The sequence below is a fragment of the Anguilla anguilla genome, chromosome 4 (assembly GCF_013347855.1).
Source record: "Anguilla anguilla isolate fAngAng1 chromosome 4, fAngAng1.pri, whole genome shotgun sequence".
In the NCBI taxonomy this organism is placed as follows: domain Eukaryota; kingdom Metazoa; phylum Chordata; class Actinopteri; order Anguilliformes; family Anguillidae; genus Anguilla; species Anguilla anguilla.
Genome location: NC_049204.1, coordinates 6,132,602 through 6,157,589, shown reverse-complemented (window position 1 = coordinate 6,157,589; position 24,988 = coordinate 6,132,602). Strand labels below are relative to the sequence as shown.

At 47.8% G+C, this 24,988-nt stretch overlaps 2 protein-coding genes across 14 annotated transcripts in view; both read right to left on the bottom strand.

Annotated features, from left to right (window-relative positions):
• The window catches only part of unc13a (unc-13 homolog A (C. elegans)), a 61,448-nt gene extending 45,403 nt beyond the window's left edge, over window positions 1-16,045 (bottom strand). For 9 of the 12 annotated variants that reach the window (XR_004764897.1, XR_004764898.1, XR_004764899.1 and 6 more), the window contains exons 1-10: window positions 15,707-16,045; window positions 9,187-9,216; window positions 8,476-8,575; window positions 5,736-5,853; window positions 4,864-4,987; window positions 4,366-4,436; window positions 3,742-3,796; window positions 2,977-3,006; window positions 1,309-1,513; window positions 292-411 (exon numbers count right to left, since the gene is read on the bottom strand). Coding sequence is in view for 9 of the 12 variants with exons in the window: in XM_035414796.1 (XP_035270687.1) it covers window positions 292-411; window positions 1,309-1,513; window positions 2,977-3,006; window positions 3,742-3,796; window positions 4,366-4,436; window positions 4,864-4,987; window positions 5,736-5,853; window positions 8,476-8,575; window positions 9,187-9,216; window positions 15,707-15,728 (875 nt within the window). In the remaining 3 variants the exon portion in view is untranslated. The remainder of the gene's footprint in view (window positions 1-291; window positions 412-1,308; window positions 1,514-2,976; window positions 3,007-3,741; window positions 3,797-4,365; window positions 4,437-4,863; window positions 4,988-5,735; window positions 5,854-8,475; window positions 8,576-9,186; window positions 9,217-15,706) is intronic. The other 3 variants (XM_035414803.1, XM_035414804.1, XM_035414805.1) reach the window with 1 other exon arrangement.
• Window positions 16,046-18,431: 2,386 nt separating this feature from the next.
• hmg20b (high mobility group 20B) lies at window positions 18,432-24,081 on the bottom strand. 2 transcript variants are annotated; one of them, XM_035414624.1, is made up of 10 exons: window positions 24,015-24,081; window positions 23,162-23,209; window positions 22,895-23,012; window positions 22,388-22,615; window positions 21,323-21,443; window positions 20,572-20,627; window positions 20,328-20,394; window positions 19,780-19,995; window positions 19,067-19,199; window positions 18,432-18,710 (listed from the first exon to the last, which is right to left on the bottom strand). In XM_035414624.1, exons 2-10 carry the CDS (start codon window positions 23,191-23,193, stop codon window positions 18,698-18,700), a joined length of 984 nt encoding a protein of 327 aa, XP_035270515.1. In that variant the 5' UTR covers window positions 23,194-23,209; window positions 24,015-24,081; the 3' UTR covers window positions 18,432-18,697. The 2 variants fall into 2 exon arrangements, with proteins under 2 accessions (XP_035270515.1, XP_035270516.1); XM_035414625.1 differs by lacking the exon at window positions 24,015-24,081 and adding an exon at window positions 23,872-23,933.
• Window positions 24,082-24,988: the final 907 nt, after the last annotated feature.

Below are 24,988 nucleotides of genomic sequence, written 5' to 3'. Positions count from 1 at the left end.
TCAGAACTGACAGGAAGAGGGGTCACAGAGAGAAGATGTGAGTATGATCATATATATATGTATAGGCATTAGATATAACAAATACGGTTATAGAGGGTTTAAAAATAGAGAAAAGGGTGTTTTCGAGCGCATGCACGCAAGCATAGCCAGGACGACGGGACAAGTCCACCAACGACATCACAGCAGGGGGCGGAGTCACAGGCCGGAGCAGGAGAGATGGGCAGAGAGGAAGAAGAACGGGGGGGGGGGAGTGGGTGGGGTTTGGGTGTGGTTACGGTTCGGTGGACCCACCTATCGGAGAGGGAGTGCCTACTGTCTACAGAGTACTGGCGGCTGGTCAGCCGGCTCGAACCCGAGGCCGAGTCGAGATCGCTGCGGCCGTTGGCGGCGGAGTCTAAACTATCATAGCGTCTGGCAGGGGGGGAAGGCAGGAGAGGAGGAGCGTCAGTTATCTCTCGGGGGGGAACGGGGGAAGGGGGGGAAGGGGGAGGGGGGTCTTTCAAAGACAGCCTCACAGCACAAACCGGAGACAAGCAAAAGAAAGTACTGCATAAAGACCTCTCGCCCACCCCCCAAGAAGAAATTTTATACACGCTGAGGCTGGGTTCACTGCACTGTTCAGCCCAAACGGCACCTCCTCGGAAGAGCGCTGGGAAATGTAGTTTTCGCTGAGGAAAACAGCACTGGGAAATGTAGTTTCCGGGTACCACTGTGTCTTTATGCAGTAGTGCGTCTCGCCGAGCAACGCGCGATTTTGTGCGGATTGCGCCTTTGAACAAACAGACGAGTAAAACACACTTGTTTCGGATCATGGCAAAACCAGTGTGTCACGAGACTGGGGGGGGGGGGAATCACACGGCTGTCTCTGTAGGACACGGTGCATACACTCGTCACGCTCACTCAAACAGGGGTTGGCGGGGGGGGGGGGGGGGGGGGGGGTTGGTTGGAGGTGGGCCGCCCCAGGACGATCCTCACACACGGGCTTGTATGCAAACGGCTCCTCCAGGCTCGTGTACAGAGGCTGCGGAATGTTCTGGAGAGGTTTACCAGGGTTCAGAGGCCACACAGCTAGACAAGCTCACGTCGGCACCAGAAAAAGGTAAAAATGAAAAACGAACAGAAGCGTCGTCTGTCCATCTCTCGGGGGGGCCCCGTTCTGTACGTACGGCATGTTTGAGTTAGAGTCAGAGAACCCGGAAGTCTGGAAGCCACTGAAGAGACGCCTAGTTTTAAAGAAAAGAGGCGGTTACTCCCTTTCTGCAGGAGGGGGCGGGGACAGTGAACGGGGCGTCGAAGGGGAGGAGTTACCTCATGGCCCTCTGGGGGTCGTAGTCCACATCGCTGCCTGGCGTGTCGTTGTAGTTGCCGCGGGAGCCGTGGTGGTGCCTCATGGGGTACTGGTGCAGGGAGGCGTTGGGCTGGGAGGTGGTGTAGTAGGGCGGGGGGATGCTGTTGCTGGTCTCGCTGCGGTAGTCGCTGTCCCTGTCGTCGACTGCGCTGTCAGGGTCGTCGTCTGGCCGGGGGGGGGGGGGGGGGGGGGGGGGGGGGAGGGACCAGAGTTAAGCCACGCCCACCAAGCCAGACAGAGTTAAGCCACACCCACCGCCCCCGGCAGAGTCAAGCCATTCCCACCCCGGGCTGAGCCTTTCATGTGATAGGATGAGGAAATCTCTCGGGAGAGAGTGGTGGGCGTGGCTTCAGTTAAGCCACGCCCACCCCGGGCTGAGCCTTTCATGTGATAGGATGAGGGGATCTCGCTGGGGAGTGGTGGGCGGGACAGAGCATGGCAGGGCTTATCCACAGTATTCCTGACCTTCATTCTCAGTCTTATGGCCAGATTTCCTATCAGGTCTAGCACAAGGAACTATCATCAGTTTAATGTTTGTAACTGAATAAATGTATTAAACTATTTATCAGTTCATCTGTACAGCCCCTGGAAATATATGGCCGCTGTAGAAGTTGCCTTGGAGTTACCTGAAGTGTTTTTTTTTTGCTTTAGACAAGCCTAGAATGCACTATACCTGCCAGTGTAAAGCCAGAAGGTCACTACTTATAAATATGTTTTTTTTTTTTTAATTGTCTGGACCAATCAAAAACTGAGACAAAAACTGAAAAAACATTTTTAAAAAACCCCATGAAAATGAGCTATCCATTTAAGAATGTCTTCAGCCACTGGTGATGCCAGGAATACTGTGGACACTCTGAAGTGTTCAGAAAGTCAAGGGAGAGTACCTTGTGCCTATCCTTCCCTTCATTGAAGTTCTATCTCAGAGAGACTAATTCTGAACAAATAGTCTGTAGAATTAAGGGTTATCCCATAAGACACCCCCAAGGAAAAAAGGCACAGGTTGTGCAAATTATAAAAGAGAACCATATTTGCCATAAAAAGACACACTTGTGTAAAATGTAAGTTTCAGCATAAAATTTCAGGCAGCATATTGCGAGTGGAGGTAATATTTTATTTCATCATTTAATAGCAATCCGTTATGGTTCCATATAACTAAAAATGAATTCTAGCTATGGCAAGGTTATGTGCTGTGCCAGTGTTTTATAAAATGCGCCATGCTGCAATTTTGAAAATGTTCATATTTGATTTTCTAATATTTCTTGTGCTTACCATCAAGAAATGAACGGGCTCATGTGGAAAAGATGCGGAGGTGGCTGTCTCATAATCTTCAGCGCGTGGTCACACACAACCCACAAACCATCGTCCCCGCCATTAATTACACAGTGCCGTACATCGCCGGGAACAAATTTTTTTTGAGGATAAAGTGTTTCTTTTATAACGGCAAAAATGGTTACTATGGTGCTCGTGTCATTTGTTTCTGAGAACTGGGATCGCTCTAAAAAAAAATTTAAAAAATAAATAAATTTAAAGAAAAAAAAAGCATCAAATAACCCAAATAAGAAAAATATGTGAGAAGCGCGTCTGGACCGAAACATTAAAATATGCAAGAACAGAAGTGGGGAACTCACTTTGCTGGTCTCCCCATAGACTCCAATTACCTGCAAGAAAGGAGAGCTCTCAGGTTTTGAGCCTTGACCAGATTCGGGGCCCAAAAAAAAAACAAAAAAAAAAAAAACGGAAAAACTGGCATTTCTGTGGAAATGTGCCGGCATCACCCCCCCCCCCACCCCCCCCCTCCCCCCCTTCCCCCCCCCCAATTTCCGTGAATAAAACAATCCCTCTGTGCGGCGGCTAAACTTCGCTTCCTGCGTGAGTTCTCGCCGCAGTGACAGCTGATATACACCCCTGAACACCGCCTGGCAGGGAGGGTTCAGGCTGTGGTGATTTACACTGCGAGGGTCATGCACAGCAATAACCGGCATCCACTCAGTGACTCACCACACGCCCCGAACAGCCCCCCCCCCCCCCCCCCCCACCCCCCCCAGGTCCCCCCCCAAAACCCCCCCCCCCCCCCCCCCCCCCCCCCCCCCCCCAGCAGACACATCCGTAGGCGAGACGCAAATCAGCGCACGTCTTACATCTCACGTCAATAAATCACGCGCAGGGCGGACGGCGTCTGTCTCTCACTCCCCTCCGTTTATCTTCCACCTCTGCTGCTCCTCACACAGGAGGCAGGAGGAGGAGGAGGAGAAGGAGGAGGTGAGCCTAGCAGGGGTCACTGGGCAGAGGGTGGGGATGGTGGGGAGAATTAGGGGGACAGGGTCACTGGGGCAGGGGCGGGGGTGGGGGGGGGGGGGGTAAGGAGGCAGGGACCCCCCCGCTCCAATACTCACAGCACTGGGATGCCGGGACAGGAAGTGGCCTCTCCTGCTCCTCCTGGTAGGTGTACTGGAAAAGCACGGAGGGAAACGACGTCAGACACGCCTGCCAATCAATCACCGAAGGCAGCCGGCAAGGGTTGCCAGATTTACAATTTGTCAAACTGGACAACCAAATGAGGGAAGGACTGGGCGTTGTCAGAACTGATCACGGGGGGAAAAAAAAGTGTAACAGCGGAGATGGAACATGGAATTCCTTACAAGCTAGCAGCCAAATTTAAAAACCGGATATTCTGGTCCAAAAAACCAGGCATCTGGCAGCCCTATCTGGCAACCCCACAGCTGACCGGTTAGCAGCCTGAGGTACCGGCTCGCGTTTCACAGCTCCGCGCGCTGTCGCCGGGTCGACGTTCCCTAATCTCGCGCCGTCGGACTGAGAAAGAGGAGGGAAAAACCTCCCCTCCCCAGCCCCGCTGCTTCTCTTCAACCCGGGAAACGCGTCTGTGAACTATTTAACGTTTTTTTTTTTGGTAGCATGCTACGGTCCGTGTTCCAATCTCCGCTGCCCGGCGCTACTACATTCGTAAACGTAAGCGGGGGGGGAAAAACCATGCCGAATCGGGGGGAAAGCTGGCTTACGTCCTGGTCCCTCATGGCGTTGAGCTGCTCCAGTTTCTTCGCCCAGTAGCGCGCCTCCTCCTCGGGGATATCTGCAGCGGTAAACACGCCGCGGCCGGTGAGCGTTCGGCGCGCGAGACGTAGCCGCGAGCGCATAGCCGCCGCTCAGCCACGGGGCTGCCTAGGCCTGCCGTGAGCCTGCAGCGGTTAGCTTCGGGTGCTTCTGGGGAGCTCAGATCAGGTGGAGGTCAACAGTTTCAACGTTTCAAATATATAAGTCCTGCTGATGACAGAGACTTAGCCAAGGGGGGGAGGGAGGGGATAGTTTTCAGGTTTGAAGCACACCCATCCCCCTCGAAATGCTGGAGACATGCATAAAATATGCTGAAGTAGATCATGGAACAGAAAGCTCTGCCAAAAAAAAATGCGAATAAAATCTGAATACACACAGGAGATCATTACTGGAAAAAAAAAAAACTGCCAGCAAAAAAAACGTTTGTGTCGACCCTCGAGTCTTACCGAGGGGAAGCTCAAACCGCGTGTCCAGAAGCACCCGGTGGAAGGTGGGATCTTTGGTGCCGCAGATCTCATTCTCCGCCATGATCACCTGGGAGTCGAGGGTCAGCCACTGCCCCGGGCCTTCCTATTGGACAGGAAGGAGATACGCATGGCTGCTGATTGGCTCAGAGGCCTGACAATCCGGCTTTTCACTCTTTTTGTGATGACATAATCACATGGCAGGCGGCTGGAATCAATCAACGTTTACAGAAGCAAAAGATCACGGTTGATATAAGAATTCGATAGCTTTTCAGCCAATATCTAAAAATTACATGGGTTCAGCTATATATATATATTGAAATGACTTTTTGTTTGTTTGTTTGTTTGTTTGCGGAATAAAAGTATACATCATCGTGCCTGATAAGGGCCCTGTTTCATGAAGCGGGATTACTGAGTTAGCTGGATAACTGCACTGATTACACGCAGAACCCTCCCAAATCCGGAACGTGGACTGCGGTAAAACGAGCCGCTCCAGGTTTTACCCGGCACAGTCATCCAGCTAACGCGGTAATCCTGCTTCGCGAAACACCTGACCGATGAGGTATACACAAACACACACAAACGCAGATGCTCTTTCTGACAGGTGAAGGCGGGGCACGTGTCAGTCATTTCATTACGTTACAGGCATTCAGCAGACGTTCTTATCCAGAGCTTTTTCTTTACGTAGCACTTGCACTGCATTCATTTACACATCATGATATATATATTGAAGCAATCTTGCTCAAGGAAAGTACAGCAGCAGTGTCCTACCCGGGAATTGAACCTGCGACCTTTCGGTTGCAAGACCAGTTCCTTTACCCATTACGCTACGCTGCCGCCCAGTCGTACCGTACCTCGTTGGACTGGCGAATGTTCTGCAGCGGGATCCAGACGGTGCCCACCATGGTGTCCCAGATCAGCCCTTTATTCCACACCTCCACCGTCAGGCCCAGGTCCAGCCTGCTGATCTCACTGCACACACAGGAGAGCAAGTCAGACTATTGCACACCTCCACCGTCAGGCCCAGTGTCCAGCCTGCTGATCTCACTGCACACACAGGAGAGCAAGTCAGACTATTCCACACCTCCACCGTCAGGCCCAGTGTCCAGTCTGCTGATCTCACTGCACACACAGGAGAGAAAGTCAGACTATTGCACACCTCCACCATCAGGCCCAGTGTCCAGCCTGCTGATCTTACTGCACACATAGGAGAGCGAGTCAGACTATTCCACACCTCCACCGTCAGGCCCAGTGTCCAGTCTGCTGATCTCACTGCACACACAGGACAGCAAGTCAGACTATTCCACACCTCCGCCGTCAGGCCCGGTGTCCAGCCTGCTGATCTCACTGCACACATAGGAGAGCAAGTCAGACTATTCCACACCTCCACCGTCAGGCCCAGTGTGCAGTCTGCTGATCTCACTGCACACACAGGAGAGCGAGTCAGACTATTCCACACCTCCACCGTCAGGCCCAGTGTCCAGTCTGCTGATCTCACTGCACACACAGGAGAGCAAGTCAGACTATTCCACACCTCCACCGTCAGGCCCAGTGTGCAGTCTGCTGATCTCACTGCACACACAGGAGAGCGAGTCAGACTATTCCACACCTCCACCGTCAGGCCCAGTGTCCAGTCTGCTGATCTCACTGCACACACAGGAGAGCAAGTCAGACTATTCCACACCTCCACCGTGAGGCCCGGTGTCCAGCCTGCTGATCTCACTGCACACACAGGACAGCAAGTCAGACTTCCGGACAGACTTGGGAGAGGAGGGGTGGGGGTGTTTGGGGGGATTCGGGGAGCGGGGTGGGATGGGATGGGTGGTGGCGCACGACCGCCCAGACATGGGGTACCATCCCATCTCAGGCTGGTGCGTAATAAATGTCCTGTGAGGGTTGGGTTTTAATCCGATGACCGTGGTGAAAAATGAGTCTGCCTCTGCCAAGACTGACTCAAAGAGACCAGACCTACAGAGTCATCTGAAGGGGACAGGAGAGTTCACTTTCAGTGTGCGTATGGGTGGGGGGGGGAGGGGAGGGGGGTAAAGGGGAGGAAGGACGTGCCTAAATAAAACCGGGGAAGAAGTAAGAAAAGGAAACAGACCGCACTGAAGCGGGTGACCGGGTCAATTCAGTCTACGCTCGGGGCATCTCTAATAACCCCCTGGAAGACTGGCTCTGCTGGCACACAACCCCAGCGTGAATCGAGCCCTAATAATAGCCTCTGGTCTGAAGAGAAAACACATCACTCACTCTCGCTCTCTCTCTCTCTCTCTCTCTCTCTCTCTCTCTCTCTCTCTCAGACAGGACATCGGATCTCGCCGCCATCTAGCGACTAAAGGAAAGGTAGAGGAGGAGGTAAAGTACTACAGAGGGATGAAAGAGAAGTATCTCAACTCAAATGGGGGGGTCACTCTAGAAAATGGAGAAAAAAAATTTAATAAAAAAATTACAAATTATAAAAAATGTATTTAAAAAAAATACATTTTTAGAATTATAATTTATATTGTACGGATATTGATTCTGTCACCATTGAGTCCTTTCAAATGCACAGGTACAAAGATATTTCTGATATTTCACACAATGGTTTTGAATAAGGGGATGTCGATTGAAAAAGATTCAGATTCCCGTGGGACTGAGAATCGGTGTGTACGTAAGGCGGGTGGGATCTGGTGGTGTTTGGTTAACTGAACGTATTATGCAAAAGAACCACAGCTCAGCCATGGAACATACATCTGACACATGATGCAAAATGTCTCGTTAAAGAGCATCGCAGCAGGACTCTTCTGAAGTTCCCCCAGACACCAGCAGTGAATACAGGTGCCCTGGCCATCCAAACTACTTAAATCAAAGTGCTCAAATAGGTATGTTTATCAGCTCTATGGAATCATGGGGATTGTAACTTTGCAGTTAATCCTCACAGTCAGTGGGGATTTGGTCTTAAAGTGACTTTTCGATGGCAACTTGATCTGTCAGCCAATAATATCATTTTTTTTTTTTTTTAAAAGCATCTTTGAGAAATCAGTCCTCCGGTGAGGAAAATGGCTGTTCCAGTGATGGCATTTTACATCACCAGGGAAGCCACGCCCACTCAACGAATAGTCAAATGAAATACAATCGCATCAGTCTAGGTCAAAGGTCACCTCGATTTGCATTTTTACTATTTTTCCCACTCCTGCTAGCATAAGCACAAGCATAAGACCGGGTCTCAGGAGCGAACGAAGTGAGTCAACGCACACAGCATCTGGCTGTAGATGACACACTTTCTGCCGTGGAAGAGAGAGAGAGAGAGGGAGAGAGAGAGAGAGAGAGAGAGAGAGGGAGAGCGAGAGGGAGAGAGGGAGAGAGAGAGAGAGGGAGAGAGAGAGAGAGAGAGAGAGGGAGAGAGAGCGAGAGAGAGAGAGAGAGAGAGAGAGAGAGAGAGAGAGAGTGAGAGAGTGAGAGAGAGAGGGAGAGGGTGAGAGAGAGAGAGAGAGAGAGAGAGCAGATTGTGGCTCCCCGAGTGCCCGGAAGCAAGAGAGGAGGAGGAGGAGGAGGAGGAGGAGGGGCGGGGGGGGGGGGGGGGGGGAGGAGGAGGAAGAGGATGAGACTCACAACATGAAGTCCTGCTCCCAGCAGGGCTGGCTGCCGCGGACGGCGATGGTGGTGCTCTTCACATTCTGCACCTTCAGCGACACGTAGGTGTTGAACTTCTCTGCGAGGGAGGAGGAAATAAGTCAGGACACGTCTCTGCGCCTTCCTGCCAGACAGCACGCCGGCTCACATTGCTGCGTGTAAGCTTAGCATGCAGCAAACATTTCCAGCGTTAAAACAGCTCTTACAGATGACACAAGGTCCCGATTGGACTCATATGTACCAGACCTGGGTAAAATATGTAATTGTTTTGGATTCAAATACTCTCTGTGCTCTATTGATCTTGCCTGGTGTAACTGAGCCTGCCAATATGACCAGAAGGCGGGGTCTGCACTTTTTGAGAGTATTTTATTGGTTCCAATACACCAGACAAGATCAGTAAAGCGTAGAAAAGTATTTGAATCCAACACAAATACATATTTGACCCAGGTCTGATATGTACTTAGAGAAGAATTAACAATTAACATTTTGCTGTACAGTATACATCCGGACATGACTACACTACACTCCTTACATTTTAAAATGCTGTCCATTTATACGGCTGGATATTTACCGAAACAATTCAGATTAAGCACATTTCTCATGATTACAACCTCGGTGTGCACCCGGGATTTAAACCTGCAACCCTGTATGAAATATGCTCACTGGTTCCTTTTACTATCAGTGACTCACCTTGAGGTCCATCAAGCTTGGCTTTTTTAACTGTAAATAGATGAATGGGGGGGGTGGGGGGGGGAGAGAGGGAGATAGAGGGAGATCAACAGAGAGAGAGGGGGAGAGGGAGAAGGAGAGAGGGAGAGAGAAAATATCATGAGTACAACTATCAATGAAAGCGCAGTAGTGAATCTGCTGTGTCAGCGGTACAGGGTATCACAGATCAGTCAGGCTTTTAGCGACATCTGACTCTGAGGCTCATATTTCATGTGTTACAACTCCACAACAGCAGCGGCGCAGCTCTGGTGTACGCTGTGCCACAGCGACAAAGAAACCGCAGGCCCACCTCTCCGATGACCAAAGGAACTGTTAATCGCAGGCCACACAAACACGATTCATTTGACTAGCCTTGGCTAATGAGGACGGACCTAGTCATTTTAGACAGCACAACTCACAAACGAATAGGATTTCACTGGTTTTTTCTTTTCTTTTTCAAAACACTGTCAAAGTCATGCAGATTAACAGCAGTAACATCAACAGCCATATTTATACAGTTTTTTTCCTTCATTAAATGTTTTTTTTCCAGGGAAACATTGCTGCCAGTCTCTTAAGTTTCTTTTTTTTTATTTTTCACCATGCATTGCAGTTATTCTGAAACGTCTACCGGTCTAAACAGCTTCCACTTTGATCCTGAGCCACTGAATAATCGACCTGCCAATCTTACAAAAACCCCAAATTCCCCAACCTAATAAGCAGAAAGCACAGGAGAACTACACACACGCCAGTTTCCTGGACCAAGAACCTCGCCTCTGTGTTTGTCAATATTTCATCTCTTATTTCAGAGCGGGTTTGACCTCTGGACTCCGCGCATATCTGCTTTCGATCCGTAAGTCTGTCCACTCTGAACATTCAGGAAACGGTTCCGGCACCTTGTGTGCGCAATTCAGTCTTCAACTGCCAAGCTGGATTCTGGCCTCCGAGGGTTCTAGAACCCTTGAGTCTCACGCATCGTGTGTAAGACTTGCGTACAGAGGCACCTACAAGGTCACGCATTTCAGTCACATGACCTGCTTTTCCCATCGCACGTCTTCAATGGAAAATTTAGCCGGTTTTTTAAAAATGTGCCGCAAATCTGCTAGCAGACGTCAAGATCTGCTACCGGGGTCCTCTGCCATTGGCTGAGGTCAGGGCAGTTCAAAGGGCAAAGGTCAGCTCTCTGTACAGCTCAGCACGTAAGAATAAAGAAAAACAGCGAGCTGTCAAGGGAAATACACTGTGAGAAGATGGAAGGAGGGAGAGAGGGGGGAAAAAAAGACTGGCTGTTTTTTCAATGCGGTGGGGATCTCTTAAAAACATCCTCCAACTGTGCCACTTTCTTTTTTTTTTTTAGCCTGACTTACGTCAGTTGGCCATTCATAATTAATCCCCAAGCCTGCGGAAGGCAAGCAGGCCCACATTTAGAGAGCATTCATATTCCAATCCCCTCCCCTTAATCCCCTGCAGACGCCACGCCCGGGCCCCCGCCTCCAAAGCTGCCGGTTTCAAAAAAAAAAAGGAAAGGGACACATTTAAAATCCCTGAGTCTGCTAAATATTCCTCGAACGGCCCCTCCCTCCCACAGCCCGAGCCACCTTGCTGCTAGGGGGGAAAGAGTCTCCACAACCCCAACCCCAACACCCCCCCGACACACACACACACACACCCACACACACGCACACACCCCCACCCCCACCCACACACACACACACACGCACACACTCCTGCCGGGCATGGAGTGATCAGCTGGATGCTGATGAGGCCTCAGGACCCAATCCATCTTGGGAGGACCACGTATCCCAGAGGCCTTCATTCACCATTTTCCATTTTCTGACTGAGCAAAATGTAGTCATTATGAAAATGAAAACCCTTCAGCAGGAAGCTTGAACAAAATCACGGCAAATAATTGAATTCCCATCGTATTTTTTTTTTAAGTGGGTCTGAATGCACTTGATGCTGCTGACTCACCTAAATGAACTAAATGAGCGAGACTCACATCATAGGTGATGCACGGCTGGCTTCCCTTTTGGGCCATTTCCCTCTCCCAGCATCAGATGCAGGAAGGGGAATGGATTTATTTAGCCATTGGGTTTGAGGGATGATTACATGGCTCGAGTGACTCAGAGATCATTACAAGGCTTTCACAATGGGGAACCCCTCTTAATAGTACCTTCAATGGCCACAGTGAGTCAAGAAATCGCTTTTAAAAAAGAGAAGGACCTTGGTGCTCTTTAATGTTGCATGTAATGTATTCTTTTTTTTTTTTTTTTTTTAAACACAAAGAGGTACATGACTCCGTCTCTATATGGAATCACTGGTGGAGAGGAAAGTAAGTCAAGGGGTCAAGGGGTCAGGGGTGAGGGGTCAGGGTCAGGGCAGGCCGCACGGGCACAGCCAGACAGTCTCTACTTCAGCTGTTGACGCCTATGGATGTTTACGCTCTGACGCAGGAGGCGGGGCCAGAATAGATGCCGCACCCCAGCGGAGTGCCCACTCACAACAATACCGCCATTCAATCCGGACCGTCCAGTATCGTTTCCCATGGGGTGGGGGGGGGGGGGGGGGGGAATTCGACGGACGGCAGCGCAGCAAGGACAAGCGACCAAAGAGACGGCGAATGTCTGCTGGCGCCGCCTCCTTATCCCGAAGCGATGCTGAGGAGAGAGGGAGAGACAGCCGCTCGCCGAGGGGATTCAGGAAGACGCCGATTCCTCCACAGCTCCTCGAGTTCTCTCCATCCTTCTGTCCCTCCCTCCCTCCCTCCCTCCTCGCCTGGATCTCCTCTCTCTCTCTTTCTCACTCTCTCTCTCTCTCTCGCTCGCTCTCTCTCTCTCTCTTCCTGCCATGTGGCGCGGGCGCACGTGCTCTCCTTCCCCTCTTCCTCTCTCGCTCCATTAATCTCTCTCTCTCTGTGCAGCCGGGCGAAGGCGCAGCCCGAGCGCCGCCGCGTTCTTTCTTCCCGCCACTAAAAATAACCGCCTCAGCGTGACAGCGGGAGGGGGGGGGGCATGAGGAGGGGGGGGGGAGTGCAAAGGGGAAACTCACTCCGCTCTGGGATAACATTCAGGCGGTTCGATTTAAAACCGCAAAAAATGGGCAAAACAAATGCACCGCCAACCTTGGTGAAGGACCCTGTGCGCTCGTGCTAATTATTTAACCGCTCATACGCGAACGCAGGCCTTTTCCTGTGCTGAAGAGCAGCTCCAAGGCTAGCACACTGAAGTATGTCTAACGCCTGACAACCTGTACTCGTGGAGGTTCGAGGCCTTCACGGTCTTTAGCAGCCTCATTAGTTTGCAGGGGGGAAAAAAAAGCCTTGCGAAGAATTAGACTGATTATTCTAAGTGTGAATCTAAGATTCATATGAATTCAGTTGGCCAAACTCAGAGGAGCAATTCCATCTGAAGTTATATGATCTAAAGGAGTTGCAAAATAAAAACAGTTTATGATGTCCGACATTGCAAATGTAAACTATCAATTTTTTTTTGCTTTTAAACTCATGACACAAAATGCTTATGTGTTTCCCAAAGAGAAAGAGCAATCAATATTAGTAAATATTAGTAAATCAACTCTTACGAACCCTTAATGAAACTGTATTGCTCAGTCCACAGACAGCCAGAAAGCTTTGATTGAAATCATAGTCATAATCAAAGTCTGAAATCATTAATCAGGCATTGTAATAAAACAGTCTATATAAAAGAAAACCTAAGAAAAAAGACAAGCAAGGAACAAGACAAGTAATAACAGTAACAATAATAGCATTTCTTATTTCAGTATAAAAGGTCAGGCCAGTTAAAAAGCATTGATAAAACACTAACTTAAAGTGCTCAGTTCACTGCACTTTAAGGTATAATATACCCACTGAAACTACAATTTAGGTATTTCTTGTGACAGGTCTTCTAGATATCAAGTTTGACTGTCCAGTGAGGTTTCATGAAGGTGTTAAAATGTGTGCAAAAATCATCAAAACTATATTTTACTTGCCGAAGATCCCTCGCGCAACGTGACAGGTCAATGCTACAGAAAATTTCCAGGGGGTTATTAAGGTCAACAGTCAAGCTTTATGAATACACAAGTAAGAACTCATTCACTAATTACACGAAAACACCTTGGAATGGAGAACCTGCAACCATTCCGGTTTTGGGAGTAGTCGTGACACCAGTGCACCATGCTGTCGCCAAGCCTCCAAGCTGCACGCCGACATAGGAAGCTAAATCAGCAATCTTAAACTAAAGCCAGTCTCAGGCACGGGTGACTCAAGACGACGCACCCAACAGAAAAAAATGACAGCTCACGGGGTCAGGCCTTCGTGTGGGAGTCCTGAAGCAGATTTTTTTTGTACAGCGCCATCGATCTGAAAGTGTGTCAACCCAGATGGTCGTAACCGCTTCAGTCTCTTTCATTATGAGCGACAACATGGCGAGGGCCATTTTAAAGTCTTGGCGAAGACGGAGTCAGAAGATCGATGCCCGCTCAGCTGACACTCCCACCCATAATGCGAGAACACCAGCAGACCCACTATTGAAACGGAACGGCAATTTTAATTTATAAGACACGCACGTCTACCAATGTACTGGGAGCAAATTCACAAAATCAAACATAACTGACAAAAAACGACGGAGCAAACTAACGCCCACAGATGAACGAAAAAAAAAACTGAATTAATTTCATACCAGGATAATCTTTGGCCATCACTCAAAATACCATCAAGCACCTGACATCTGAGCAGGCACTTAGCTTAACACACATTACTGCCAAGGACCCACCGGTCCTGACACACACCCACACACCCACTGTTGGTTGTGCGCGTGTGGTTGGCGGTGCTTTTCCTGCTTTTTTTTCTCTTTTTCCTCTGCTAGGCGGTGATTGACATGCTGTGGCTGAAAGTGCGAGTTGGGCGTGTGAATGAATACAATCCCGGGGACGCTACTCTGCAAATGAACAACTGCGCTTCTGCGATCTCCTGCGGAATCTCCATTTGCACATACAGCATCTGAATAACGGCACGCGTCTAAAACGGCCCGACGCGCAAACGCACTGCTGGCGACACACTACACAAACGCACAGATTCCAGGATGCCGACTTGCAGTCTCTAAAACTCGTGCAAATGCTTCAACCACACCCAAATGTGGACTCGGATGAGATTCACTCACACGCACGTGTACGGTAGAAAAAAAATATTTTTATTTTTTAAAACAACAGTATCCTTTGATTTATGAGAGGGGAACATGACTGCCGAAGGGCTTTTTTCTCTTTGAAAGGAATGTTAAAATCACAGACGCTTATCGCTGTCGCACCGCTGAAGCTGAAACTTGCATGTAGTTTAGGCTACATAAGGAAGCAGCCTACAGCGTGCTCGCCAAAGATGTAGCCTACATTCAGGCTACCATAGTCAGCGAACGCTAACATATAGGTATTACTAATAATGATAACACGATGTCCTCTAAGGTGACTCAATACCTCTTTATTTTTTTTACATTTATAACGGCACTTTTGCAGCGTGGAACCGCATATAAAGCGACGACTCATCAGAATCGTCACAATTTGACAGCTTCAGCTGAACACACATGTAATAGAAAAGAAACAAGCTATATTTAACCGATCACAATCAATTAACAATTTAATGCAAGTAGGTGTGTTCGTCAAATAATTTTGGTAACGCCAATACAAAACTATCCCAGATTGATTATATCTTAATTGTCAGAACGACTTACGGCGCAAAAAATGATAATATATGGTGATCAACCCAACGACACCCCTGGAACGAAGCGCCGGGGAGAGAACCGAGTTCACCCCACGCAAGCACCCCGCGCGTCCTCTACCCCATACTACAGGAAAGGAATGATCGGATGGTGTCGGCTGTCACGATTTATGTCAGAACCTCAGTTCTGATGAAAGGATTTTAGTTTCCTTCAGTGACACCGGAGGTGGGTGTCCAAGCCTTCCACCTAGCTTCCTTAGACAGCTATGTGGACTATATGGTCTAGTCTGGAAAAATAGTAAACAGCTACTGTTTGATTTATTGTTATTATTAATATCAGTAATATTATTAAATCGGTCTTAATCGGTGTTTATATCCATATATAAAAAGAAAATGCATTCCTAGCGCTCGCTCGTCTTGAGTAGCTAAGGACAGAGAACTGTAAATTTACATTTCAAGAGGCATTAGCTATAGAAAACCATTGATGCATGACGAAATCTTACAGTTCCTACACAGCACATGTATGAGCACTAGTAGTTTTGCCAACAATTCCTCCCTATTGCTTTATACCCAGACGATAAAACATTTTTGAACATAAAATCACTCGCTGGCTATATTTCAACCGTTGTCGACAATATTTGCCGTTTATACTTAGAACTGAATAGGCTACATGAATGAAAACACACTTTCACCAGCGTCTGAATGATGAACGATCTGCTTGATTCCTGTCAAAGCGTGAATGTCATTTTCTTTACTTCTTCACCCCTCCAATCTTCCCAACGCGCATTTGTTTCTACTTACCTCCAACACAGAGCAGTGACATCTCTTATATTAGGACTATGAGGGCTGCCAGCTGTGTCCTCCCGGTTCCCCGCTTCAATCAGGAGTAGAAATTTGTAGTGATTTGTTGAAGGCGTGTGATATTTTTCACCACTTCTGTTTTCATAACACAAAACGCATTTGATTTTTAAAAAATGTATACGGTCAGTTTACACTACAAGGTATCTACCCTTATGGGTCTCGCTGACTGCTTCTCGATCTGTTTCGGGCTCTTTTATGCAGCCTCGCCTCAGCTCTCCGCCCGACGTACAGCCATCTTGTTCAGCACCGCTGCTGAGGACAGTTACTGATGTGACGTCACGCCACGCTGATGAGTAGCATGAGGCTCGAGACACCTGACCATACTCACGCCTCTCCTTCCACGTCTTTATTTATTTATTTATTTTTTAACTCCCTCGATCCATACAAATTTTTTTCTTAGATTATCAGACTGTCTGAACTTGTACGTCCAGTGCTAGGATAATGGTATGACGTTACATTTAATCACCTTGGTGTCCAGCCATACACCTGGAAGATGACGGAATAAAAGTAAAAAGACAAAACGTTCTGGTCACGTTTCAGAATAAGGAGGCACTAATTCTGACAAAAATATTTATATGGTAGTTTTTAATGACAGTAGTTTCAGGCAATACTAACGACGCATAAAAATGAAATTAGACATAGGTTAAATAGCCTGCAATAGGCTATCATAGGCCTGTTGGTAGGCCTAGAAGGCTACAATTCACGCTTTAGGGGAAATCCTTCCGTTTAGCTAGCATAGTAGAAGCCTAGCTCACGGAATGAATAAAAGCCAGTTGCCTACTAACGATTAAACAGTTACAATCTAGCCTACAAAGTCGGTTTCATGCTGCTGCAGCAGCCTAATGACTGATTTGCCATGAAAGCAAAGAAAAACGCAAACGCAAGAGAAATTAGATCAGGAGCCTGCAAAACTTCACGTAAAAAGAATGGAAAACGGTCAGAATTTTTGGTTTACAATGTTAAATGAAAACAATCCCGATAACTACAGATACTAATGCCTCTACAATTGAGGGTTTCTCTTAATTGCAGCAGCCAGACCTGACAACTACGAGAGTGAAAGGGTCTCTAGATGCCAACTTTTTGTATTTATTTTAAAAAAAGGTCTTAATCATTGAAACAACCACCAATTTAAATGTCCCACTTTAGCTTTTAGCCTATAAGGCATTAATTGTTCTTGTCCCTGTACTGTTGTCTTGGAAACCTAATTGCATCCTACATATGCCCCCAACTATGACACACAGTGGGCCAGGCCACTGTAGGTCTCGAGGTATTCTAGGCCAGTAAAGTGGCTCTGAATCTTTCTTTGCAGAATGTCTTGTGATTGTGCATGCGTCGGTATCTCGGGAAGCAGTAACGGCACGTGATCAGTTTTGTGGCCATATTAAGCCATTGTCATATTGCACAGTTCCCTGAGCGCAAGTTGGAACAATATCGCCCTCTTGTGGTAACTATACCTCAACGTGTTGGCCTACCATTTCAAACCGAGAACGCGTTCAATGTTAAAATTATGTTCCTTACTGCACAATTAATCATGGGCTTGTTGATTGCGTTGAATATGAATTCAAACGTGTCCGCCCACAAATAAAAAAAAAAATACTCGTGAAATGGTATCAAAATACCATGATCAACGTTTGCTCAGAATTTCAGCCTTCTAGATAAACATTATATTAATCATGACAGTTCCATAACGCGTAAGGTCTGGTTTAATATCCGGCTGGCATGCATCATTATAATGAAAATTCATTGAGCAGAAACGCATTTTCCCCCTTTTGAAACATGCAAGAAAAACAGGCCAGTGGTTTCACTGTTATATTTGCACATTTGTATTTAATATTTTCACATTCGAATGCATGCAAATTGCTTAAACACCAATGAAACACCTTAACCCACTCCTAAGACCCTTGACCACCGTGAACCCATTTTACAAATAGTTATTCCCACAAAATGCACTACACTACCTGTTGTGCATTTTTCTTTTATCATACAATCCCCCCCACTCTTCAAATATCCTTCGATAAGCTACTTTAAATTGGGGAGGAAGAGGAGCAAAAATTCATACATGAGATCAAAAAAAAAAGAGGAAGATTTAATAAAAGGTACCCTATAAAACCCCATGACGGTTGTTTTAATTTCGCAACTCTCTCACCACATAATTTTCCCATGGTCCCACAGGAGGTATTTTTGGGAGCTATTTCTGTAAACTCTCACACCCTCCAGTCAGCAATTACCTTAAATTTAACACCGAGATTTTAAATTACTGAGATGATGATCTAGTAAAGTGCGTGCCTGTGTGTGTGTGTGTGTGTGTGTGTGTGAGAGAGAGAGAGAGACAGAATGAGGAATGGAGGGTACTTGGAATAATCTTTCCAGCAAAAGTTGGCTCTGCATCACTTTTATCCACACGCACACGCACGCACGCACGCACCCACACACACGCACACACACACACACACACACACACACACACGCGCACACACACACACACACACACACACACACACACACGCGCACACACACACACACATACACACACACACACACGCGCACACACGCACACACACGCACACGCACACACGCGCACACACGCACACACACGCACACACACACACACACGCGCACACACGCACACACACGCACACGCACACACACGCACACGCACGCACACGCACACACACACACACGCGCGCACACACACACACACACACACATACACACACGCAGAACAGTCTGAATGCCATTCCCCTCCTCTTGCTCAGTGGCAGAAAGCGTGCTGCACTGACAGATTGAGCCCACAGAGAAGGCCAGTGTTCCGTAGCCAGGCAGATGGGCAGCAGTGATGAGATGGGGTACTGTGTGTGTGTGTGTGTGTGTGTGTGTGTGTGTGTGTGCTGGACACAGCCAGTCCTTAACCAGCTCTGCTGCCCCGGCCAATCAGAGCTTCTCACTGCGGACAGACAGGAGGTAAAAGAAAAAAAGTGAGATCACGGAATTACTGATAAGTGTCTGCACACAATTACAGGAACGTGACTGCACAACAAATATCTATTTGTGCAACTCTATGAGTCAGTAAGAGCCATTTAATCAGTGCTGAACGGTGACATTTCAAGACCTTTCAAAGATATTTGAAAACCTGCATGTACACAGACCTCAGAACCAGAGCCCTGAGCTGAGACATGGCTGTCTCTGTGGAATCCATCCAGGACGTGGTTTGTGATGGTGTGTACGGCCTCACTGAGGTTTCCCCCCGGCCCTGACTCTCTGGGCGAGGCGGGCGCGGCGCTGGCAGAGGGGGGGGGTTACCTGTCCAGGTGTGCCAGGATGTCCTGCAGCTGGATGACCAGAGAGCGGTGCTCCTGAGGGTTGGTCTCCAGCACGCTACCCATGCGGGTCAGGTACGAGTCCAGCGTGCCCAGGGAGGGGGTCTCGCCCGTGCCTGCGGGGGGCAGAGTGACCCGGGGGGGGGGGGGGGGTGGAATGGGGGTGGACAGTGGGAAGGGGGGGTTAAACCCTGTAGCTGTGAATATGGACTACGGTATCCTACTAGGCCCGGGGGACAGTACGATGCATTCGAACAGCGGAGATAGCTGGTGTGCATTTATGATTCTAGACAGGCGGTAGTCGTCCTAGAACGTGAGGGAAATAACTGATGCGGAGCCAGCGCATCTGTGACATCATCGCTGACGTAAGCGGCGCTGGGGTCTCGCTGGGGAAGCTCACATACGCCGCTTCATAGTCTACTGACACCTGGCTGTTCCTTTTTAAAAAAAAAAAAAAGTGGGACATGACTGTAAAAAAGCGATATTTTCAAGCACAGACATCGTGATGTCATTTCAATAATATATGTGGTATTGTGTAAAACAGGCCAGTTGAGCATGTATGTGAAGGTGCTGGGGGTGGAGAAGTCAAACAGGCCTGTGGGACTGTGGTAAAGAGACAGGCTTCAGCGGGAAGCGTGAGCTCGGTCAAACACGGACAAGGGAGCCCGCGGTGCAAAGCATTGTGGGGGGACAGACCTGGCAGGGCGACGGTCGCCAGGTTGCTGACGAGCATGTGCTTGATGGCCTGCAGGTGGCGGTGCAGGGCCTGGGTGCGGCGCTCGTCCTGCCCGAGCTCCGCCTCCAGGCGCTCCTTGGCGCCGTACATGTCGGCGATGTGCTTCTGCAGGACGGCGTTCTGCTCCTCGAACTCCACGTTGGCCTTGCGCAGCCGCCGTAGCTCCGCCTCCCGGGCTGCGGGGGGGGGACGAGTGACAGGCCGAGCGACCAATGAGGGAGGAGAGAACGCTGGACGGGCACGGTTCTGCACACGGTCACCACAGTAGAAGCTTTCCAGTAGAAGCTGTGTTTTATATTGTGGGCTAAGATATGATGCTTGTCACATGAAAAGTGTCAAGGGCAAATTAATAGCTTACTGTTGATGTTTTATTTGTTTTGCTTTAACACTGACATTTTGGAGGTCGCTTCTTTCCATTAGGATGGCACAGAGTCACATAATATGTGTGTCAAAAGGACTCTGATTCGCAGCAAGGTCTTCCCAGTCCTCACCGCACTGCAGGTCTCACCTTTGTTCTGGTCCAGAAACTCCTCTGTGAAAATGGGCACGTCGAACCTGTTGGAGAGGTCCGAGCCCTGAGGGACACGTGTGCAGAGCAGAGAGGTAAGCAATGACATCACGCGTGACATCACATCAAACATCCACAGCTTTGCAGTCTCATACATCCTATGTATCAGTGGCTTGCATTGCAATGTTACGACTGAATCAGGCTCTATGAATAGTACAGAATTAACATAAATAAGGCAGTTCACCTTATATCCAGCTGGTCCAAGGCTAGTGGCATTGATAATCACAGATGTAAGCTCTTCTGCAAAAACAGATAGATCCAGTCCGTGATTCGCAAATATACACTTCTTCAGGTAGCTAACATAAGAGTTACATAAACCAGACATCAAGACAATCGTTAATGTCGTTTTTTTTCAAAGACGGTTACTGGAATAACCCTAGAAACTGGCCACAAAGCTGTCAGGACCACAAGGTTATAGCCATGACAACTTCCTGAGAAAATCAATAGAAAATTAAATGTGCTCAACTCAAAACTATTAATACATGCTGGGTGCCAAATCCTACAAAATATGACGGATCAATGACAGAACAAAATAGACAGCGCTCCCTAGAATACTTCTAGAATCTTATGTGGGGTCGAATCCTTTCAGAATTTTCGGCAAGTTTAGCACACTGAAGAAGGCTTGCGCTGAAACGTCAGTGCTTATCGATCTTCATGCATCCATGTAATAAACTTCCTGAGAACACTGGGAACACAACGATGACAAACAACCTAACAGCAGTCAGCTGTGGCTAGGAAACAACACATTACTGCCGAACAGATCAGCCGGCAGACACCAGCGAACGCCAGAAAAAATAAAAAAAACATACACACGTTAGCTAAGAAGTGTAGCCTATTGATAACGCAACGTCAGAGGAGACGAGAAAAAGAGACAAAGAGGAGAGAACAGCCAGCAGGTCTTAGCCGTAGCCGTAGTGTTTCCGCGGAGTCCTGACCTCTCTTGACCTTCTTGTCCTGGATCTTGGCGCTGGTGATCTGGAAGGCCTCGCTCTGCTGGTACTCCTTCAGCTCCCGCGCGTACTGCTGCTTCTCCCGCTCCGCCTCGTCCAGGTAGCGCTGTGCGTACGTACAGCACCCAGTCAAAAAAACACAGGGCGGAGCTTGAACATCACCACGAAGAGGCGCAGCTGCCGCTAACACCCCCCAATGTACCGCTGTGCGTACGTACAGCACCCAGTCAGAAACACACAGGGTGGAGCTTGAACATCACCGCAGAGAGGTGTAGCTCCTGCTAACACCACCCAATGTACCGCTGTGCGTATGTATGCACCCAGTCAGAAACACAAAGGGTGGAGCGTGAACACCACCGCAGGGAGGTGTAGCTCCCGCTAACACCCCGACGGACACAAGCAAGGACCAATCGGCTACACCGGGAACACTGGCTGCTGATCAAAAGGAAACCACAAAAGCCTACAGACAACCATGGCCATCCAGGCCTGGAGGATGAGATCTCTGAGCTACACAAATAGTCATGTAACAGGGAAGGCCTGCTGTGGGTTTGGAACCCCGTCTGTTCCACACACCAATATACACAGTTATCAGGCAGAGCAAAAAAGGGAGGGGAGTGATCATTGCTACTCCAAGGCTGATTCCACATTCCGTACTTCTGGCTACTCTATGGCTGATTCCACATTCCAAACTCACTGCTACTCCAGAACTGATTCCACATTCCATACTTATTTCTACTGTAGGGCTGATTCCACTTTCCATACTTATTTCTACTGTAGGGCTGATTCCACATTCCAAACTCACTGCTACTCCAGAACTGATTCCACATTCCATACTTATTTCTACTCTAGGGTTGATTTTACATTCAGTAGTGGACTTTTACATGGAAACACAGACCTCCGAAAATATGCTACAGTTCCAAAGTGAGCTCAGTGCAATAATGCAGAGCTTAGTCTACCCATTAGTACTATTCACTTTGTAACAGTGTACTTCTCTACCGCACCATTTCGATGTTTAAACACCGCCCGCTGCTGATTTCGGCGGCGCCGCACCTGCTTGTCGTGGGGCACCAGGCGGCTCCACTCGGCGCCCAGCCTCTTGGTGATTTCGGGGAAGGGCAGGTCGGGGTGCAGGGCGCGGATCTGCTCCCGCCGCTCGTTCAGGAAGCGCACGTAGCCCGTCACCGGGGCCTTGGGCCCGTTGGGCAGCACCTTCTTCCTCTTCTTCCCCTTGGGCCAGCCCCGCTTCTTCACCGGCTGCACCGAGAGGGAGGCCGCGTTCTGCTCGTAGCGGGAGAGACACACAAAAAATAAAATAAAGAAAAAAGAGAGAACGAGTTCAAAATAAAGAAAAAAAAATTTGAAACAAGTTCAGATTTTAAACACGGGTGCCCAGATGCGTCGTTTTAAACAGCCATGGAGAATACACCAATGGGGAATGTGCGAGTAGACTGCTCAAAGGGACAAACAGGACAGAAGTACTCCCGATTGGGTAATCAGCATTCAGTGCCCCGTACGCTACGTGTACGTGCACACGCACGCTCGCCCGCCCCCTCTTGCCTCCTCCCGGGTCGAGTCTGACGGGTGAGCCGAGCGGGGCAGGGGGGCATCGCTCTGCTCCTGCTTCACCCCCCGCATGACAAACACCCCTCCATTTGGCGCAGGGCTTCGGGGAGGCCTGGCGGACAAATTAAGAAGGGTCCAGCGGTCAAATAGGGGACCGAGAAACACCAAAATCACTCACAAACTCGTTGGTAGTTACGAGTAAGAAACATATCGATATCTATATAAAATATGCAACTTGGCACCCCTGTCGCCCATACTCACTCAGTCTGCTGTTGTTTTGTGTTGTGAGACATGCCCAGGCCAAGTTGCCTGAAAAACAGTTACATGCAATTTGTTCTCATTACTTTTTTCCTCTGCCAACATACCGCCCTCCCCGTCCCCCGACACATACATACATATGATTACTTCCAGTTACCAAGTTTAACTTCCGAGGTATACGCATTTCCAGGTAATAGCTATTTGACATGACTTAACTTCTTGACGTTACCATCAATGTACATCACAGTTAAGTAAATTACAGTCTTCCTTTAATTTGATTATCAATGCCATACTGGCTTTCCTGCTTAACAGCATAATTACTTTAGCCAAGTGAGGTAACATGTATTATCTACGTTAAGTCAGACAGTCATCATAATTATACTGCAATAATTGTTGGCTACCTAGCAGGGGCAATGGCAGTAGCTTTTTGGCTAGCTAACGTTAGCTCTTGCGAGTTGGCTAATGTTGGCTAGCTAGTTAAATTGCTTATTATTAATCCAATCACGAATCATCCTCAAGCCGGCATTTCGCGATCACAGTGTTTTTATCCTGAATTTCGCAATTAGCTAGTTTGCCAGCAATCTAGCCAACAGTAGCTTAATTTAACGCAGCCCTAGTTTTGTTGGAAAACATTGGTAGGTAAAAGCTAACATAACACTAGCTAGCTAACTACTAACGTTACATTAGAACAAAGAGGAATATCAGCCGCATACTTTTAGACGACGAAATACATGAACTGGTGAACTTAAAAAACGTTATCAGTAAGTGACAATTATATGCGATTTTGCCGCTTTTATTGGAATTGCTGCATTTTATTGCTTTACAGAATAACCATTAAATATAATGTTGGACTCACCGCGATAACTCCTGGATACTTTACGCACTCTACCAAACTCCGGGAAAACGCATATTTCCCCACCCCTTACTAGTGATTGGCTCTACAAAATATTTTAAACGATGATTGGCTCGTATAATTTACAGGATACGCCTTGACCACACGCAATGAATATAATGGGCCTTATTGTTTACTACCCCTCTACCTGGTTGAGTGTTTTCTTTTGGAAAAATATACAGTTACTAATTGGCATTATATTTAATAATACTGCAAATCACACTGGACAAGGACAGCTTATAAAAAATAAGAATCAGTACAGTATTTGTTCCATTATAGAATTGGATGATTTACCCTACAATAAAAATAATCGCAGCCGGGATTCTTGGATTCTTGTAACATTTACTTCAAATAAAACTACAGGTGGTGAACGATGACCTCAAAAATTCTCACTGCAAATACAGGTGCTAACAAAAAACAAATATCCCCATGCTTACACCTTTAAATTATGTGGCACTTCATTTTGTAGAAAAGTTTGAACATGCCTGTGTAAAAGCAGTGTAAAAATGTATATTCAACAAACATGTCTTTCAGATTTGTACAATTACAATTGAATTGTAGACATTGTTGGCAACTATGTCTAGCTGTAGCCAAATACATTGAAGAGCCAAAAGGTTTGATCACTTATGAAGGGCATCCTCGATGAATAGGTTTCAGTTCTGCTGACAGAACTGTAGTAAATATTTTATTTCCTTTCATTTTGTACATTTTTTCGTTTTGATATTTTTAAAAAACTTTTTACAATATTTATGGTTGCATTTTTGGACATTGCAGAAAGCTACAGTGTAAATATAGAGTGAATGTTTCTAATTTCTGCCATTTTAGAAATCTATATTTCATTTCTTAAGAAATTCCAATCTTGGGGTTTTGACAGTGTTCTTACCTCTGCCTGGACATGCAATGCTCAGACCAATGCTCATCCATTATGTTTCTGTGTG